The 21,113-nt window shown below is 40.2% G+C and overlaps 2 protein-coding genes across 6 annotated transcripts in view; one reads left to right on the forward strand and one right to left on the reverse strand.

Moving 5' to 3' along the window:
- Positions 1–1,175: 1,175 nt before the first annotated feature.
- YARS2 (tyrosyl-tRNA synthetase 2) lies at positions 1,176–5,404 on the forward strand. Its single transcript, XM_064420927.1, has 5 exons — positions 1,176–2,005; positions 2,826–2,993; positions 4,060–4,215; positions 4,535–4,705; positions 4,957–5,404. The coding sequence occupies exons 1-5, from the start codon at positions 1,197–1,199 to the stop codon at positions 5,114–5,116; spliced, it is 1,464 nt and encodes a 487-aa protein (XP_064276997.1). The 5' UTR covers positions 1,176–1,196; the 3' UTR covers positions 5,117–5,404.
- Positions 5,405–9,711: 4,307 nt separating this feature from the next.
- Positions 9,712–21,113, reverse strand: part of DNM1L (dynamin 1 like) — a 33,997-nt gene continuing 22,595 nt past the window's right edge. For 3 of the 5 annotated variants that reach the window (XM_064420921.1, XM_064420922.1, XM_064420923.1), the window contains 11 exons: positions 20,851–21,057; positions 20,533–20,653; positions 19,509–19,664; positions 19,315–19,404; positions 18,491–18,583; positions 16,642–16,698; positions 15,392–15,469; positions 13,018–13,185; positions 12,278–12,387; positions 10,999–11,158; positions 9,712–10,610 (listed from right to left, as the gene is read on the reverse strand). In XM_064420921.1, the coding sequence (XP_064276991.1) occupies positions 10,554–10,610; positions 10,999–11,158; positions 12,278–12,387; positions 13,018–13,185; positions 15,392–15,469; positions 16,642–16,698; positions 18,491–18,583; positions 19,315–19,404; positions 19,509–19,664; positions 20,533–20,653; positions 20,851–21,057 (1,297 nt within the window). In that variant the 3' untranslated portion in view covers positions 9,712–10,553. The remainder of the gene's footprint in view (positions 10,611–10,998; positions 11,159–12,277; positions 12,388–13,017; positions 13,186–15,391; positions 15,470–16,641; positions 16,699–18,490; positions 18,584–19,314; positions 19,405–19,508; positions 19,665–20,532; positions 20,654–20,850; positions 21,058–21,113) is intronic. The other 2 variants (XM_064420924.1, XM_064420926.1) reach the window with 1 other exon arrangement.

Consider the following 21,113-nt stretch of genomic DNA (forward strand, 5'->3'; position numbering starts at 1 on the left):
CCCTGCAGAGGGCCTGTGTTTCCTCAGGCTAACTTTTATCACCCAGGTGCCCACAGCTGCACACCCCTGGCTGTGGTTTGAGCCCCCCTTCCCAAACATTCAGGACAGGTAACACAGCTAACACATTCTAGGAATACAGCTAAGAAATTCTAGGGTCTGTAAATTCTAAAGCCCTGGTTGAGACTGTGAAAAACGCCAATCGCTTGTTTTTGAAATTTTAAAAGTTTACTAGTAATAAAATGGTTATAAAAAATAGTAATAGAATAATAAAATTTGAACATTTGAGATTAGGACAATATGAGACAATAAAAACAAAGAGTTATGGACAGTCCGGGTATCTTTTTCTGGGCAACACAAGCCCGAAAAAGGACACCCGTTAAGAGAGGATTAACCCTTAAAAACAATTGCCTGTTGCATATTCATACGTCTCGTACATGATGCATAAATGCCATTCAAACACAGGATTCTGTCTGGTCACTGTCAACTTCTTCCTCTTAATCCTCATGCCGTCTTCCTGTCTGAGCGAGGTGGGAAGACGTTCGTTTTCTGTTGATAAGGGAGCAATGGATTCCCTTTCTCTGAAAGATTTAGGTGTCCTGTGGCTGCTACCTGGTGCGAGTCCTTTCTTAAACAAATATCTTGCATAGCATAGTTTCTATTTTAACATTATGTTACAACCTAAAACTATATTTAAGAAAATTAATACAGCACAACTTTCTAACATACACATACAATATTCATTTTAATACCTGCGAAAAGCCAATCATAAAGTACACATTTTTCACAAGACCAACTCAGGCACCAGCCGAGGGGCCGATTCCCACCGCCTGGCAGCTCCTGAACTATTTCAGGCTGGGAAAATGCAGCGGCGGAGGAGCGGACACAAGCCGGTTTTGTGGCACCGTTACTGCGGCGGAGAAGCGCCGCCAGCGGGCCCAAACCGCAAACCCTGCCCGCGTTCCCGGCCGCCCGCGTTCCCGGCCGCCCGCGTTCCCGGCCCCCCGCGTTCCCGGCCCCCCGCGTTCCCGGCCCCCCGCGTTCCCGGCCCCCCGCGTTCCCGGCCCCCCCGCGTTCCCGGCCCCCCGCGTTCCCGGCCCCCCCGCGTTCCCGGCCCCCCGCGTTCCCGGCCCCGCTTCCGGGGCGGTCCCGGTGCCGCGGCCCCGCCCGCGCGGCGCTCCCGGCGTGCCCCGCGCGCGATGGCGGCGCCCGCGCTGTGCCGGCGCTGCGGGCGGGCGGCGGGCCCGTGGGGCCTGCGCCGGGCCCCGCTCCCGCCGCCGCCGCCGCCGCTCCGCCGCCGGGCCCACGAGCAGGCGCGGCGGGCGCGGGGCGCCGCGGGGCTGCTGGCGGCGCAGTGCGAGCGCGGGCTGTTCCAGGAGGTGTTCCCGGCGCAGAGCGCGGAGGAGCAGCTGCCGGCGCTGCTGGGGCCGGGCCGGCCGCCGCTGGCCGCCTACTGCGGCTTCGACCCCACGGCGGACTCGCTGCACGTGGGGCACCTGCTGCCCGTCATGGCGCTGCTGCACTTCCAGCGCGCGGGGCACGACGTCATCGCCGTGGTGGGCGGGGCCACGGCGCGGCTGGGGGACCCCAGCGGGCGGGAGCGCGCGCGGGAGCCGCTGCCGGCGGGGCGGGTGCGCGCGCAGGCGCGGGCGCTGCGCGCGGGGCTGGAGCGGCTCTTCGGGAACCACCGGGAGCTGTTCTGGGAGCCGGGAGCCGGGCGGCTCGGCAGCGCCGCCCTGCTGGACAACGCCCGCTGGCTCGGCCGGGAGCCGCTGCTCCGCTTCCTGGGCGGCGCGGGCGGGCGCCTCCGCATGGGCACGCTGCTGAGCCGGCAGAGCTGCCAGGCGCGGCTGCGCAGCGCCGAGGGCATGAGCCTGGCGGAATTCCTGTACCCGGCGCTGCAGGCCTACGACTTCCTGCACCTGCACCGGCACCACGGCTGCCGCATCCAGCTGGGCGGCCACGACCAGATGGGGAACATCATGTCCGGATACGAGCTCGTCACCAAGTACGGCGGGAGCGGGGCGGGAGGTGACGCGCGGGGTGTGGGCAGCGGGCGGGCTGTGACAGCGGGACCGGGCTGCCACTGTCACCCCGTGCTGGAGCAGCTCCGGAGAGGGGCAGCGGGGGAATGCACTGCCCAGGGAGCGGGTGGAGTCGCTGCCCTGGAGGTGTGTAAGGAAAGGGTGCGCCTGGCACTGAGTGCCGTGCTCCGGGTGACGATGTTCGGTCACAGGTTGGACTCAGAGGTCTTGCCCAACCTCACCAATTCTGTGGTTCCATGACAGAATGCTGTGCGACTTACTTGGGGCTCGGAGTCTCTAAAGCAACAAGAGATTTGGCCGCACACAAATCCCTGTGATTTGAGAGGAGTAATTAATTGGCCTGACCATAAGCTTGGTACATGCATACATTTTGACCAAGTTTATATTAATTTTTAAGAAAAAGAATAGGTTCTTGTATTAGTGAATCCAAGAACCAAAATCAAACACCCTCAAGCATGGGACAAAATTGAGACAAGTCTGCCAGCACACCTATCCTGGTATAATCACACCAAATATGATTATGAGATTATGATTATTATATATTGCAGTATATAACATATAAGCTACTTAAAGTACATACATGTCTTTGATACATACAAAAGAACTTAAAAACTCATGGTGCTTTTTTTCCCTAAAGCCCTCTTCACACAATAGTGTTCTGGCATCTTTTTGCCCATCATCCCTAGTTTTACATCAAGGATAGAATCTTGAGGAATGCTTGTATTTTAGTGAGCTTTACCAAGATTGGTTTATTTTTCTTAACATGCAGTGACTCTTTCTCAGGATGACAGGAGCAGAGGTGTTTGGAATTACTGTACCTCTTATTACGAGTACTACTGGCGATAAACTGGGAAAGACTGCTGGAAATGCAGTTTGGCTGAACAGGGAGAAGACTTCTCCTTTTGAGCTCTATCAGTTTTTTGTCAGACAGCAAGATAACGTAGTTGAAAAGTAAGTTTTTCTCCATCTTGCTTTTTGTCATTGTTTACAAAACCTGATTCTAACTGTTCACTGTAACTGCTTCATTTAATTATGTGCAACACAAGCTCCATGTAGAAGTATGTGTTAATTATAACTGTTCATGAAATAAACAGGCATGACTGGTTCCTAAGTAGATGGGATAGTGGAACTTCCATAGGCTGAAATACGCATCAGAAAATTAGAAGGGGGATGACAGAGGAGTGAAGCTTAATGCATTTTGTTCTGCCACTGGGTTGACTCTCTTATATGGCATATTACTTTTAGTACTGTAGCATCACTGTTTTTTTCAATACCCTACATTACTACATTATTTTAATAAGTTGCTCTATGTTCTTTTCTGAATCTGTTCTACTTTAAACGTCAATGGCACTGTTAAATCTGAGTTACCTCCCTTTCATATTGGGACCCTCCTTATGACTTACTTACCTCGCTGAAAGGTTTATCCCCTGATAATTCAAATCCATGTTCTAATCCCCAACACCTTTCAGACTGAAAAGAAGGGTATGTGGGTACTTAAGACTAAAATATTTCAGCCATTCTGACTTTTTACCAGTAAAGGTACCTTTAATACACTGCATGGGACTGACAGCTCATTAAAATGGACTTTGTTGTAAAGAGTAGGCTTAGGGTGCATCTTTAAATTCTTGATTACCCTAAATAATCTTCCTGCTGAGATACTTGCCAGCACAAGTATGCTTCTGTCCCATGATGGCCACAGACTAGCAGTGGGAATTTGCATTGGCATAGTTAGTTGACACATGATGCCAATAAATCCTATAAAATTTCAGGAGAAAACAAAATTGTTGTCTGGAATAGAAGCTTCATAAAAGCATCTGACACTATCTTATGCCTGAACTTAGGCAGAATATTAAGTGAAATGTGAGTTTTAAAGATTTGATTGAAAGGACAGAGCGTCTTAATATGTATTTTTAAAATTGACTGAATCATTTTCATGCAGTTACTGAAGTTTGAATGACAAAGGCAGGAAATCTATAATGATGGCTATATAGACAAAGTATTTTTTCCCTGCTCATAGATACCTGAAACTATTCACCTTCCTTCCTCTTGAGGAGATTGCCCACATCATGGAAATGCATGCTAAAGAACCTGAGAAATGGGGCCCTCAGAAACGACTGGCTGCTGAAGTAACTAAGCTTGTCCATGGTAGAGAGGGGCTGGAATCTGCTAAGAGGTAAAGTTTGATTTATCAAGCAGTTTTGTTTCTGATTTCTGTGGTAATTCTCCATAGCTTTTCAGGGACTATTTTAATCTTTAAGTTGTTGCTTAGATGTTAAAAGAGAAAAATGTAGTAAGTCCAGTGGACTTAAAAATACACTGAACATATTTGAAAAAGCCTTGCAGTAGGGTACAATCAAAAAGTGGGGGTGTATTTAAAGCATTTCTGTTAGTTTGTGGACTCCCAAAAGAAACTGGGGAGGGGAATCTGATGAGTAGCACTTTGTGTGAAGAGAAGACTAGCTCTGTATTTTGAATGCTCTTTGTTCTCACAGGTGCACTAAGGCCCTTTATTACAGCAGTGTGGAGGCACTGGAAGAAATGTCTGACCAAGAGCTACAGGAACTTTTCAGACAAGCTACTTCTGCTGAACTGATGCTTGAACCTGGGATGACTGTTCTTGACTTGTGTCGCAAAGCAAATGCCATTCCAGATGGACCTAGTGGGTAAGTTCTCACCTGTGCTCATGGCTAATTCTCAAAGCAGTATTTTTTACCCTTCTCAGAAGGTGTAGTAGTAGAGGCTGAGGTTAATTTCAGTCACTGTTGACCTGGGCTGGAAGTGAAGTGCAGAAGAATTAAAATGTATTCAGTTATGCATCCAACAACAATTAAAAAAACCAACCCTAAGTGAACTTTCAATTCTTAATAAATAGCTTTCTCTTGCAAGTAACAGTTGTTTCTGTTTTGTTTTTAAGGTACCGGAAAATTACAGATGGAGGAGTTTCAATAAATGGGAATCGTGTAACTAATCCTGAGACTGTTCTTATTCTGGGACAGCATATTCTGAAGAATGGAGTATCATTACTTAGGGTTGGAAAGAAAAATTACTACATTATAAAATGGCTGCAGTTGTGACAACAGAGTATCTCCCTAAAATGGCACGTCTCTTAAGTGTGCTGCTTGAAGATGTACTTGAAGATATTCCTGTACTGTGCATTACTACACAGCTTACAGACTGCCCAGTACTTTTTCAAAATGCACGAGAGTTCAAATAAAGGAGCTGAGTTATACCACTGAAGAGATTGTAGATACTCTGCCTTATTCAAAGCACCATTCATAAGGATCTGCATAAGAAGAAAATGAAAAGATTCATTTCAAAGTCCAGCGATGGAGATGCACTTCCCCTCCTGTAACAGCCCTCTGGGTTGTAGGAGAGCAGTGGCCAGTTATTCCACAGGATAACCCACAGGAAAATGAGCCAAAGCAAACTCAAACCCACTCCTTCTTATAGCCAGTGTGTGGTCATCTAACCAAGAAGCCTTGCTGGGAGCAAAGACCACCAACCTGTGGTCATGTTTGCCTGAACAGGTTTGCTTTGAAGGAAGTTGCAGAAAATTCATAATAAAGATTCATAATAAATGATTAGGCATTAATGTAAGTTGGTTCTTGGGTATGTATGGGTCACATGGCACTAAAGCTTTCCAGCCTTCATGTGGGAATAAACAGCATAATCACTTTTGAGATCTGAAAGTATAGAGCCTTTCAAAGCTTAAATCAACCTAATGAATCCCTTTTAGGCTTTCTGTGTGCCTATATGACTTATAAGGGGAGTGGCAGTTGTTCCACTTCTTTGGTCCTGTGAATGAACATACTACCCATGCTATCCAGCATTCTTTGCTGAAGGAATATCCTGGTACTAGTTCTGTAGGCCCTGCAGCCAGCTGGAAGATAGTACATTATACCAGAAGATTTGGAGCATGTACATTTTAATGTTAGATGCCCAGGAGTTGTGGGTGAACAGCACCACAAGGACCTCTGGACCACGAAACACTTGAGGGAAGCTGCAGTGTTTTGCAGTGTTGCTTTCAAGGATCAGGCCTCACTCTTAGGCCATGGAGAATAATTTCCTGGTCCATGGAATCTTCCATACAAATTTGCAGTGACAGCAGCCACAAGGGGGAAAGCCTTATCTTAGCTTCTGGAATGTGATTATATATCCTAGAGCTGGGTGGGGAGTTACTGTTTTTATGTTTCTTTTTCCTTGATAAATTTCACGCTGATTTCATTTGCAGCATGACTCAAAAGTTCAGCAGTAATAAAATACAATGGCTTGCTTGTTATAGGTGACAGTTTCTTCTGGCAGTAGAACTGAAATAATGGCACTTTCAAAAGCTCAGGATGTTCTTAGTGTTAATTTCAGTTTCCAGATCCTACTTATCTGTCTCATAATGAAACATCTCTAGCCTAATCTCTATTACATAACAAAGAGAAGTAATTGAGTCATTTCTACCTCAAAGAAAGCACATGGAAGAAAAGGAAGGGCAGGGGAAAGGGTAAGTCCATCCACCTAACACAGCCGCCTTGCTCCTTAAATGACAGAAGCATTAGAGCAAATCAGAAACATGCACCTAGGACCAAAGTGCTCCAGTACACACCCATTTGAGTTTCTTTCTGGTTACAGGAAAAACTAGGAATAAGTAGTGGTTCTTGCCTGATCTCCTTCCTCCTGTTTTCTGTCATTGCCAAATGGTGCAGACACACATATATCCACCTCTAATGAATTAGTAAATTTATTTTTTAGCAACATGAAACAAAAAAATGAATAAAGTTCTTTGACTGGAAGATTTATAGTAAGATTCATAGACTCCAAAAAATTTAGTTCATGCTTGCCTTTGACCAAGTCCTGGCACTCCAAACCCGTCCCTGACTCTTCCCAGAGAAACAGCTGGATACCAGCACTACTTGCCATGACCATACAGGGCCCTCACAACTGAACATTTGAACAATTTGGTCAAGGATCAAGGATGACTGGAAAAATCAATGATTCTTTCTTAGCCTGGTCTTAATTTATGTACAGGTACATTCTGATAATCAGAAAGAAAGAGACTGTCCAAACTTGTTCAAATATGAACAAGGAATAATTAATATTAAAGTATTTAACATATGGGCAAGATATTTAAAAAACCCTAAAACAAACTAAAAAAGCTCCACCAAAAACATCTGTACAGCACAACCTGGAAGACTTGAATTTAACCTTAATGTGGCACTTACCAGTCAAGAGGTAAATTATGAAAGGGCATGCAGCAGGCAAACTCAAAACTATGGGAGCATGAAAGCACCTTCACTAGTTTAAACATAGTCTTTGAGCACAAAACCGTATCCAAGTGGTATTAAACTTTGGGAAACCAATCCTCTAGCTCTCACCTCAAAGCAGTGCTTAATTGGCAACAAAAAGCAGATGCAGTGGAGATCGTCAGTAACTAGAGAAAACACCAGCTACCCATTGCTCTCACAGCTGAAGGCGAAAACTGCAGAAAAAAAATTAGGTAGGATAATTCCATTCAAGTTGCCAACAAGGGCACAACAAAGTGGCAAGTTGTTTCTTTCCCCTGCTGAGGTCCCTAAAGCAGGGATCTGAGTTTGCCATATCCAATCTGGCAACTGTCATTCATCCACAAAGCAATGAGTAAAGGTAGGTTTTACACAAGGTCTGCTCCGTTTACTTCAGAATAAGGTCTGAAGCACACAGACACCACCACCCTGTCTGTTTCACTAAGTAAAATCTGAACCTGACTGCTAAATACAAACTGTTCACATCAGGAGGATACTGTGTTTTAGTTACAGCAGGACTACAACAGCTCAGATACCAGTGTCAAACATTTACTAACCTGAACTTGGCTACAGGGAGTTTTCTCCCCCATGACTCTCTCCTCACTGGAGAGCAAGTTAACTAAAATTCGTGCATTGGTGACAACATTTTTTCAAATTTAAATTAAATAAGGGGATCTAGAAGACAGTTGTAAACCATCAGTATAATTTGGAAATTTTTCAATTGCTGCCCTCATTAGGCTTTTTTCCACAGCTATCCCATAATTTTTTAGTGCTGGTAGTAATAGTGGCATTTGAAGTATTTTAGCTCAGTTCTAGAACACAGCTTGTTTCAAACCTATCAGTAGGCACAAGCAGCCTGTTCACATTATGAATTATGGAACTCTTCAAGAATGCAGAATTTAGTGAGAACAAGTGAAATCCTAACTAAGGTTGTACACATATAGGTACTTACACTACTAACTTACAAGTGCATGTAAGTCCTGCCACCAGAACTACAAGTCAGTCCGAAACTATTTCTGGCGTAATTAATTTTGTGTATTATCTGTTTATTAAATAACAGGATTGTTACAGCATGGACCTTCAAAGTCTTGCATTAAGGATTACAAATCAAGTTCATTTCTTGGCACTCAAACATTACCAAATTGAAACTTTTTTGTGAAAGTTAAACAAAAAAAGTCGTAACATTTCAGAAACCAAATTAACACTGGAAATTTCACATGACATTACAGAGCCAGGTATCACTTGCAAGAATTTCTTCAATAAATGAAATTCATTTGCTTTATGCAGCATTTCAAAACTTCACAAATCAGAGTATTTCTTCACAAAGAGACTGTTGACTGAACTTTGAGACTTAAAGCTTAGGTAGCAGATCACTTATGGACGGCACTACCTTGTTGAAAACTTCTTGGATGTTGAAAGCAAAAAGGAGAGAGGTGTCAGGTGAATACCAAACAGAAATGTAATGCTTTTCACAAAACTTAAAAAGCTTTCACTGATCACCAAAGAGATTTAAAAAGTGGTTTGCACTTCAGTCATATTTCTTAAATCTGAGAACTACTATCCCTGGATACAATGCAAGATAAAAGTACCTCCTTTGTATTAATTACATGTAATGCATACACCATGACTTTTTAGGCTGTTTAAAAATACACCGTATGTATTTCCGTGTTCTGCATTAATTATCTCAGATCATACATGAAGTATCCAAAAGTTGCATCTGTCAGACTTGTGCTCATATTGATGCTAAACGGAAAAAATACATTTTTCAACAGAGCTTCTTGTAAACTGAATTTTTAAACTTTCAATCTTTAGCAGCTTACCAGAAGAATTCCTTTTTTGCTAACTGATTTCAGGTAGAAGGAACTGCATATGGTAATGAAAACCTCACTATCATGGCCCAATACCATAAAATCAAGCCATGGAGGTTAACAGCAGTGTCCTATTTTTCATGCAAGTTGTGTTAAAGAAAAAGTATCAGCAACACTATAGTAAACATTTTCACTTTATACAAAAAGAGTGAATCTGCTTGAAAAGTACATGCAAGTATGCTGGCTGGAGTTTAAATAAATTTTTATTCATAAAAATTAAAATGTTTACTTTTTCAAGGCTAGTACGATCAATGGTTATCTGTATGAATTATAATCAGAAGAAAAAAAGAAACCTCATCAACTTAATTTCCAACTTAAAAATTCATAATCATACGATTGTCCTCAAAAAAAAAGCTACTTACAGCACAATAAAATTTCCTCAAAATCAACTGTAATCTCTGATATAAATATTCCAATTCCACAGACTTTCTTTCATTCTGTCATACATTCCATAATTTGCAGAATTTGTGGGCATCCCCTTCTCCCTGGCCAACTTAATCTATTTTTAAAAGAAACACTTACTATCCCATGACAGTTTTGAAATCCAGTTTATTTTTCAGTTCTGCCAGAGCAAATTTACTATCAGATGGTCCAGGGGCTTGGTCCCAGGGGGGAGGAAGGGGAAGATGTCCTTGTGCCTGATTATAAACTCCAACATTCATACACAAGCTCCAGTGCACGTTAATAACTCTGCAGCCACTTTTTAGTAGGCTGTTCTTGTTCACAAGCTCCAGGCTAATTCTTCCTACATGATACTCCATGAAATCAAGTCTGAAGTTTTGTCTGCCATTGAAACATTTGGGAACAATGGGGGAAAAAAAAAAAAAGGGAACACACATACATAGTAATACGCTCGACATCTCTACTGTGCTATAAAATGGAGACCTCCATCTGTCACAGTGCATGCAATATATTCATGAAAGAAAATACTCGGTGCTCTCTTTTCTTCACAGTATTGAAACTTCTACTGGAAAAGCAGCTTAAAACTATGCCACAAGACTACACTGGCTGTCTTAACCACAGGCAACCTGTTCAGCAAGTCAGGCACTGGAACTTGAACGTTTTTCCCCAAGTTCAAATGAGACTGTCACTGAGACAGAAGACTTGGTCTGCTTTAATTTGCACCAGAAACCTGGTAAGGAAACATTTAGAGCCATTTATTATATGGATTAAATATGACTTCTTTTGCAAAATACAGCATGTTTTTCTGTTTGCAAATCAAACCAACTGTCTTTACATGAGCAGATTTACACAGTTGCAGTACACAGATAAGAAGAGTTCATAAATAAAAATTCTACTCCGTATACCATGCCTAGCAATTGTCAAGCCAATGTAACCTCCAATGCATATAAATAGTGTGGCTGATACAGTCTTCACCAAAGATGTGTCTCACGGATCTCTGCAATGATCTGGCTGGCTCGCTGCAGGGCCTGCACACAGGAACACACAAAAGCCAGAGTTAGTTATACTGGAGAGATTTGCCAGGGACAAAACAGCAGCAGTCTGGGAAGTGCAAAGCTAAAAATCAAACCAAAAATAATCAGTGTCATTACAAAACAAGTGGCAACCCATTAAATTCTCAAAAAGAGCAGACTTCTTCACCATACACAGTTTTAAAAGCCTGCCATAAAAGACAAACTGCACCTACTTTCTATCTAGCCTGCTAAACTGCAGATTTAAAAGCTCATATGTAATCCTTTCTGGTCAGGTGTTGGTTTTAATTCCTCTAGCAGAGAAAAGCAATACACTGGAACAGTCTTAAAAAGCAGTAAAGAAAAAAGGAAGACAAATCTTCAAGTCTTCTGATCTCCTCATTACCTTTAGCATGTCAGCTGCCTCTTTCCTGCGCTGTGCCATGTCCTCAGACTCTGTGAGAAGGTCATCCAACAACAGGGATTTGTACAGCTGGCCCACCAGCTCACTCTGGAGAGTGTCCTTCACGTGGTTCACCAGAAAATGCATCACTGCCTTTGGCACACTGCAAGCACAAAGATTGTTTCTTTAAAGTCATTGTTCAAAACCAGGTCTGTTCCAGATGAAGAATGCACAATGAGGGCAAAGTGCTACACATAGCATTGGCCCAAACTACCAGGAATCTATCACTACCATAAATAAAACCTCTCTCAAGTAAAAACAGCATCATGTACAACACTGGAGTAGAACTAATTCGTATACATTTAATTTCCTCCAAATAGAAAAGCTACATTGTAAAAAACATGAACAGAGTAAAACACAAAATAACAATAAACAACTTTGCTCATTAGAAAGCAACCTCTCTCTACTGTGCATGGGATGACACATATTTAAGTATGTCAACCCTAAAACCAAATTCTGTGTGTAAATGGGAAGAGAGAGAGGCAAAGAAATAATTCACATCTTTGATATTACATAGTATTAACAGTGCAGTAAAGTCAAGCTAAACAAAGCACTGCCTTGCCATGAAATACTAAAAATTAATTGAAGGTATTAATTTACTGTATATACTAAAACACCTATGAGTCTCACTAACTTGATCTAATATCTGGTTTCCAGATTCCTGCACCTCCCCCTATACTTCCCATATACATAAAAATATATATGAACTTAGACCTTTCCACAAAGACATAAGCAAAAAAAGTTTTATAGAATTCCTCATTAAAGAAAAAGTATGACTTTTCCACAGTAGAAAGAACTTTTTCACCCTTATAGCTTAAGTGCTAGAAAACTGAGCTACACACATTAACTCCCATTTGATATAACAGGATGGCAAAGCTAAATTCTGTTGGGGTACACAGCATCTGGAGTTTATTCCAGTTATTTGCTGCAAATCTTCCACATGAATTGAAGCATCCTCAAGAAAAGCAGGCATCTCCTAAATAATTAAACCTTTTACTTAATAATCTACAGAATTTGGAACCATTAGAGGAAACAAGTGCTTCTTCAAACTGCTTCATTCTGTGAAGGGTCAAGTTTTACTGCTGCTGTCCCTTCTAAAAATTAATTTATTTTCTCTCTTAGAAACATAAGAACATGATAAAAATAACATGATCGTATATATGATTCATGAAATACCACAATATCTGCATGGCTTAAATACTTCAAAGAAATTTGGGTTTACCTGTCCTGAATGTTCTTCCTGACAATAAGGAAGTAAGATTTAATAAGTCGTTCAATCACTTCACAATCTCGTTGTTCACGGGCAGAAAGTTTGCGTGCAACAGGTACAGGCTGTGTGAAAAAAATAAAACCCTCAGCTTACCAATTCTGCTCATTTCCATTTGTAAATAAAACTCAAAATTCTAACTACTGCTCTTTTAGCCGGAGTTTGATAGATGTAATATGTCTTGCAACAAACCTGTACTTCTTCAGAAATAAAATTAGGGACACATCAAAATCCACATATTGTAAAACAGAGGTTAGAGGGTCTTACTACATTTTTTCTAAACATCTCCAAATACTTCAAAATCTCCATCTGTTTTTAACTTAAGTGGGTCTTGTCTTTAATGGTTCTTCTCCTCCAATATAAACATTAAAATTCAGCACAAGAAGAACAGGAATTTGAGTTGAGCTAAGATTTGTTTCTGTACCAACAGCTATCTAGACAGGAGTTCACCTGCACAGGAATTTGTGAAAGGAAGCCAGTTATCCCAATCATAGCCTGAAACTGGAGCAGGCAGGGCGATTGGAATCAGACAAAAAGCAAAGCACAAGAGACTGGCTGGAGCTCTTTGTTGTAATAGTGGGAATTATTTACATAGAGACCACATATTAGCAGCAAAGTTACAAGACCTGGAATTGAGATATTTTCTTTCCTGAGCCTGAACTACAAAGAAAAGGAATTTGTCTTCCAAGACTCACCACATCTAATAGGTTTACAGCATGTCCTTTTTGAGGACTAGCAGGTAGGGCTGCAGCTGGCTTGGATTTTTCCTCTGCTGACACCTCTTCTGCTTTGGAGGGTTTCAGCATTCCTCTCCAGTTGCCTGTTCCAGACTCCTGAGGTGCATCAGCTCCTACAGAAGGATTCTGCACAAACAGCACATTGAAAAAACATGGCAGAATTAGAACTCTGCCACTACAGAGAAGCATCTGATCAAATCACTACAGGTAAAATTCACTAAAAATAAGATTATCATAGGTATATTCCTTCATTCTATTCCTCACATTTCCCACATTTATTCTCCCTTCACTGGTTACAGCTCACAAAAGGTACCAGTAAAATGAAAGCTTTTAAAACTCATACTGTCCCTAATAAAGGGTATGAAAATGTCTCACCTGGAGAAGTTCCACAGCATTTTAAGGGTCTAAAAATCACTTCTGAAATATGGGGTGGTCTTTCTAAGTCATTTGGCTTTGACCACACATCCTATACTATCAGGATCATTCTGAAAATATATTTTGAAGATCACCACAGCCCTTGCAATATTTGAATTTAAATACTTCAAGTTTTATTTAAATATAAACTGAAGTTTCTTACAGTAACAGCTAAAAAATGTGCACATTCCTGTTTTGAGGTAGCACAGCTATAATCATATTTGTGCTGTCAGAATTTATGGAAAAATTACGGAAAAATTTGTATTTTTTAGTAACAAATCAAAACAAAAATCTTCATCCTCTCAAAGTGAAAAATCAGAGATTCTAGGGAGTTCCAGACAAAGAATGACTCATGAATCTTCTGAGAAAAAGATGTAACACTCAGCCCTCAAACATTAGGAATCACTGAACAAAAGAAACATTAGTGGATAGCATCCACCATATATTAAAAAGTATTAAAAAGCTGAAGTTTATTTTGATGTAGAATAGGGGCGATTTTTATTTAGTACCTTTCCACAAACCTAATATCTCCTCTATTTACTCTGTGCTTTAAAATCTAGTCCTGCTTGAAAAAGGTCATTCAAGGCTTTGTACTTGTCTTGCTTCAGATACAGAAGGAAAAAAGCTAAATTTGTCTATTGTGTTCACAATGAAACACCACAGGCTGATCTTAAATCTAAAAAAAAAAAGTGAGAAACAAAGCATAGCAAGTAGAATATCAGCAGCAGCATAAAGGAGGAAACCCAGCTAAGCTGTGCACATAAAAATTTTTATTTAAATTGCACAACTGCCCAGAGGCACTGTACAACACACCAGGAAATCAAATTAAACTCTGCTAATAAGAGAAAATGATTGTTAAGGAAAGCTCCACTGCATGATTTCTGATCGCAAGACAGCTGTTCAAAATGACAAAAATGCCACTCTCATTCTGCATTACTGTGGAGCCTGCTCTACCTCCAAGGCAGTTTCAAAAACAAAAGTCACACAAGAGAGTGTGAAATGTATCACCCCATAGAGGACAGAGTTTATGGGAAATGCAAACCACATCTGGCAGCTTCCTGCTACTTCTTAAGTCACAACACTATCTTCACAGTGGCTCTTGGTTTGTTTTAAATTTTGCAGCATATCAAAACCTCTAAAACACTGATGAAAATAATAGTTAAAATTCTACTATTTACTAGATTTGACTTTAACCACTTTGCTCAGGACAGAAATGGAAGCTTTGCATTAAAATCTGAATGTGCAAGAAAGCAGAAAGCCTGAGTCCCCTTGGTACTCCTAGTACACAAACTTGTGACTGCCCATCTTTTCTGACTCCTAGCAAGAGGAATTAGCAGAAAAGCCTTCAGAGCAATAATGAGCTGTTATTTTAACACGAGACAGCACACCTAACATGTAAAAAACACTGCAGAACACATTTCACAAATATAAGTAAACCAGGGATTCAACAATTATGTGAAGCAACACAAAGGAGGTTCAGTTTGAGCAAAGCCTGTAAAGATTCCCTGCAGGAAGCAGGAAACTCACATTTTAGCTTATCTTCTGTCCTCCTTCTTTAACTGTCAACACATTAAAAACATGCAGTTTAACAGTCATGCTGAGGATTTCTGATTACAGTACTGTTGCACCCAACAATCTATTGACAGTTTGAGGCAAATTAGGTGCATATTTGCACCACAATATATTGCAAACAAGAATTCAAAGAGAAAGCAGTGACTTGGCCACCTCATGGCATGTCTTGACATGCCACTGCACATAAAACCAGTAGTGCCAAGTAATCCACACTGGGGAGGACATCCAGACTGGGTAGGACACACTGTTGGTGACAGAACACTAGGGACAAACTGCTTTCCTTACACCTGGGGTGCACCACAACAGAAACGTGCATGCAGTGCTTAGAGGAAAAATCAAGACAGACCTTGCCATCAGCCTCAGCAGAAGCAGCAGTAACAGTCTCCTGGGAAGCAGGTGCCAATGCACCTGGAGCTTTAGTAGACTAAGGAAGGTAAAAAATGCAGGGAGGGAAAAAAAAATTCAACTGAAGACCACCAAATTTACCTAGCAAATTGCATACACTTTTACCTACTAGCATCTTTCAAAATCCAGAAAAGAAATATTTTGAATTTGCAAGAAAAACAGTAATAGAAGAAGAAAAAAGAAAAAAAGAAGAAAGAAAAGAGAAGAAAAAAAAGCATCTCCAAGACAGTTATTTGGATTATCTGACCTTCAATTTCATGAAAGCTCCTAGACTGATGATTTAACTACGAAATCAATAAAATGAAGGATCAAAGAGCACTGAAAGCAATCTCTAGATAGCTACCTTAAATTTCCAGTTCATCCATCAGTTGTCTTAGAACGATTAAAGGCAACAGTATTAGATCTACTCTGGGACTTAGTCTCACTTTTTAAGGTAATGAACTTAGTGAACAAACTTCTATCAGCTGTATAAACTCCTGTTACAACCTCATGAGGAACCTAAATTTTGGTCTCTATCTTTGAATTCTTAATAATTCACATAGTATTAAATAACTGTCTAAAATTCCAGCTTGTTGTCAAGACTGTTTTACAGCCAGTGTTTTCCATGACATTTGGTTGGTTCTTCCTGTCATTGCACTAATCCCAAAACCTGATAAAATTAAGCAAGCTCCAGAGACAGAATACATGACTGGATTATGATGAATAACTGAAAATGTCACCTCCAACATCTGCTCTCAAAGAAAGTAAGACTGCAATAAACTGCAGTTTTAAGAGTGACTTAACAAGAACCAACCACAAGTCACTAGGTTGACACTGGATATTTTAAATCATTTGTTTATCTTTTGAAATCAGCATGTGTCAGCTACAAACTTAAGCATGAAAGTTCTGAGTTCATCCTTCAAGATCTGCAGGCATTTTACATCTTACCTGATATGACGAAAAGTAATAAGTGTATTATTACATTTATAGACAAGTCTTCTGAAATACCAGATTTAAAACCTCCCAAAAATTGCATCTTTTAAAGAAAATTATATTCCACTTTTATCTTATGAAACTGAAAAGAAAAAACTCAATCCCTGGAAGCTCCCAAGACTGTTACTAGGGCAGCATATGAAATTTTCCAATACTTAGATTGGATCTAGGAGAATGCATTCAGCTTTATGTAAAAAATAAAATCAAACATTTACTTACCTTGTCTCGTGGCACGGAAGAAGGCAATTCCCGGGTTAACCTGTTCCGCCTTTGCTCCTTTAAAAACAATCCAGCAAGACCTCAATTATCTATTACTCTCTATCAACACACAGGCAAGATTCACATTTTACAGATGACTTCCATTTTAGACACAAATACGAGTGATTTCATCTCATCCAGTGCCATGCTAATACTGTGGTCTACGTAACCCTTGATTATTTGGATACTTTGATTACCTGGTCAAAATTCAATTCTCAATATAAGATGTTTTGCAAAGTTTTTCTGCACCACACTCCCTAATCAAAGCTTGAGCCTTCAAAAAACAAAGCTCCACAATTTGGCTCACCACAGATACCCTACAGCCCTCATTAAGCTGTAAATCCTCCAAGTAATCTAAAGGATTTGATTCTGTGGCCAACTCATGACTAGCCCAAAATGAAGGAGGCAGCAGAATTTGCTTCATAGCAAAATAGAATTTGAAGCAATCAGGACAAAGAAATGTCTGATTTTGCTTGAAATTAACAACTGATTGTCCACCAAATAAGGCTTGGGTTTATATGGTTTGGTTCTTAAAAAATATCAATGTCCTGTACAAAAACATTAGGAAAGAACTCCTTTAAGTAATACACAATGATACAATTTTGTGTGTTCAGCTTCACAAAGTCTTAATTTCTGAACTCACAGTAGTTTCCATACACATTGTTTTTGAACTAGATTAAAAGCAGTCTACGAAGCCAAATTCAAATGCTTACCTAGTCAGTACAGAATATATGTACAGAAGGAAGAAATTTTATAGATTATAGAAGAAATTGTATAGAGTAGAAATTTTAATGTAAGCATTTAAAAAAGAAACACTACAAGAGCATGTAGTGACAGGAGAAGGGGGAATGGCTTCAAACTGAAAGAGAGTAGGTTTAAATTACATATTCCACAGGAAGAATTTCTTTACTGTGAGGGTGGTGAGGCACTGGAACAGGTTCCTAGAGAACCTGGGGATGCCCCATTCCTGGAAGTGTCCAAGGTCAGGTTGGATGGGGCTCTGAGCAACCTGGTCTAGAGGAATGTGTCCCTGCATATGGCAGGGGAGTTGGAATGAGATGACCTTCCAAGCCAAGCCATTCTATGATTCTGTGATGAATGAAAATGATGTGTTGGATAAACACAAGGGTATTAATGAGCTCTTAGCCACAGAGATGAAGTATTGCAACAACACCAGATTGGTTCTCCCAATCTAACAGAGCAGATTGGTTGTTGAACTGCCTCCACAGGATGATGGCAGCAACAACTATTATCAGATTTGGACTTGAAAAACACAAAATTACTGACAGGAGACTGAGAGAGACAATATCTCAGGGAGGCTGAAGTGTGGTAACACAGAGATTCAAGAACAATACCAAAAGCAAGCAGAAATTAGAACCTGAACAGAGGAAACAATACTTGTATTATCCTTTAATGAATGAGAGGAACATTATTGATACATTGTGTCAAAGACAAAATGCAGTTACTTCAACATTAACACCATTTCACAACTACATATTTAAATTTCGCCTTAAAAAAATTCATTTCATAGGCAATACTTAATTAGATGCCCATCTTATTTTCCAGACTGGAAACCAGATAGAATCCTTTCAGTGAAGTATCAACCAGCGATCTTAAATGAAACATGTAATAGATATTAACAAATACACAGATTACTAGAGTATACACAATATTCATAATTCATCACATTTCTCATACCTCAAAATTCAGAAATGTGCTTCAAGGAAAGAAGCTGAAGCATTAGTTATTTTATAAATTTCACCTTCACTTAAAGAGACAATAAACTTTTTAAGAGAACATACGTTCTTACCTCTATGTTGTTATTCATTAACCCACAGGCATCAGCGAAGTCTGGATGTTTGGTATTGATATAAGCTAACTCAATGGCCACCAGATTATGAACCTGCAATGCAAGATATTCCCAGATCAAAAATTCAGGGAGTAAACCTAATGCCAGTGCAGAGCAGTGACCTACAATGCAGGCAAGCACAGCTTAACTGCCCACAGCAGAAGACCACTCAGCCACAAACCACCTACAATATGTGAACTGAGGGAGATGGTTCACTGTGAGTATAGAAAAACAATTTTTGCTTTTCACATCAAATGCAGAGTCAAATAGTGAAACACTCTTTACTCCCTAACAGGTAGTCCAAACCAGATTTTAATATTAAAACGTATTTATTTAAAGATGCAAGTTGAACTTTTAGTTTTCACTAGGTAAAGGGCATTACAAGCCTCTGAAACACACAGAATAAGGATTACAATTTAATTTTCATCGCTGCATCACAAACTCTACAGTAAATGCACTGCTTCTGTTATAAGGGAGGGAAATAACCTATATGAGGAAGACTAGAAGATGTTAAATTGAAATTTTGTAGAATTCTTCTTGGGAAATTGAAACATAGGGGACAACATGCTTAACCCTAACCCTACCCCTGTGTTTTATATGTATCTATAATACAGAAGAGTGTGTACATATTAAATGTGTACACATCAAAATGTGTACATATTAAATAACTATTAATTTAACAAATAAGATTCCTTTAATAACTTGGGCTCCCGTGCAAACAGAAACATCAAGACTCCAAAAAACATGCACTTTTACCAGCAAAATTACAGTAGACAGAAACTTACCATTTCATTTGTGACAGGAAGTCTCCTACGCAAAAGACAAGTTACTACTTCAACTATGGCATCGTGCAATTTAGGAAACCTCAGTAATTCCTAAAAACAAACCCAAATTTTACTGGTGAGACTTCCAGAAGTTTTTAAGCAAGTAATCACACACCCCATAATTACAATCCCAGTAGTAGAGCATGCATTTTTACCTGTGTACTGTAATTGCTACAATGCTGGATAATCCTCTGCATTTCCTCATGAACCAGCTCCACACAGCGCAAGCTCGGTTCTTCCAAACGTTTGATTTGCCTTTTTACCAGCAACTCAAAGGAAACTTCAGGAACAAACAAGGCAGGACGGGGACCCTGGTTCAAAAGGAGGGGAAAAGCTGCTAAATTGCATATAAAACATGATGCATTTCTAAATAGTAGTATTTAATGAGGCCCAGAATAAATCAGGTCACAGTGATACTCAGAACAGGTCTCATGTATATGTAAAAATAAAAGCTGTAAGTTCCTATCTTTAAGACAAAATGTACTAAACAATGATTACCTAGCATCCTTATAGAATCTCTGAGATTTCTACATACTCATGTCACTTTAGGCTTACAAATCAGAACAATGCTTTTTCACATTTGAGGATCCACATTTTGATGAAATCTATTATAAAGGCAAAGACATTTTCTTTCTAGTTTCAGAGAGAGAATCTGCCATTACTTATTGGACAGTCTTGGGCATCTAATGCCATACCAACAAGATCAGTGGATTTCAGTGTTTGGAGTTTATGACCACACAGACCAATGTTTAGTTACACATATAACATTTTTTACCTGAAATATGACATCTTTCCTCTAACTAAATCCTGTTTTTACATTTTACATTTACAGGAGGATAGGAACATACACACAGATCATTGCTATGGGGTACCTCATGCTCCAAGACCATGCAGAAACCTGCCTGTCTGTCCACACAACAGGCACAGTGCAAAGCAGACTGACATGTCTGACATTCAAAGTCAATCTTGAAGGAGGGAACATTTTATTATATACTACAAAATTTAAAAATGGCCTTACTCTGTTAATTCTCAGCAACACCAATTCCCATATTAGCAAGAAATCAAATCTATCAGGTAAACACTGAACCATCTCAAAATTGTGCCCTTTATATAGAATTAAACCTTAGCTTCCTATCTAACATACAGCCACAACACTCAGAAATACAGAAGAACACTCACAGTGGCATTTCTAATGGCAGTCAGAATGTCAATTGTGTTAAGGCCACCCAGAGGGTCAACAGATTCTAAAGTTCTTCCAAAAGTCTCATGAAAAATATAACAGATTCTGGCTCCACCACATCTGAAAAAAGAAAATAACAACTGAAGTAGTAAATAAGAAGAAAGCTCTCACAGAGAACCTTTCTTACAGTTGCCTGGATTCAAACATTTTTGAGTATGTTATGGTCCAGTGTAGTAATTTTGCCAGTGAAAACCAATAAGAGCCACTGGGTGAACCAAACCACTCAGTCAATACTGCAGGAAAATATTTGTACTTACAGCTCCGAAGTCTCTATGTATTTTGCTGTTCCTTCAATAGTGTTACAATATTCTGTGGCAAATTTGGTGATCAGCTGCAATAAAGTAGCACTTTTGTCTTCAACAGGTTCCCCATAGCTGTTCAGTAGAGACTGGTACTGGGCAGCTAAAACATTAATTCTGGTTTTCAGTTCTGGCAAGCAATCTCTGATATGATGCATCAGCAATCTAAAAATAGAAAACAGTTCCTCATTAGAAGAGAGAAAAAGTTTCAGCTTTATTAT

The sequence above is a fragment of the Passer domesticus genome, chromosome 5 (assembly GCF_036417665.1).
Source record: "Passer domesticus isolate bPasDom1 chromosome 5, bPasDom1.hap1, whole genome shotgun sequence".
In the NCBI taxonomy this organism is placed as follows: Eukaryota; Metazoa; Chordata; class Aves; order Passeriformes; family Passeridae; genus Passer; species Passer domesticus.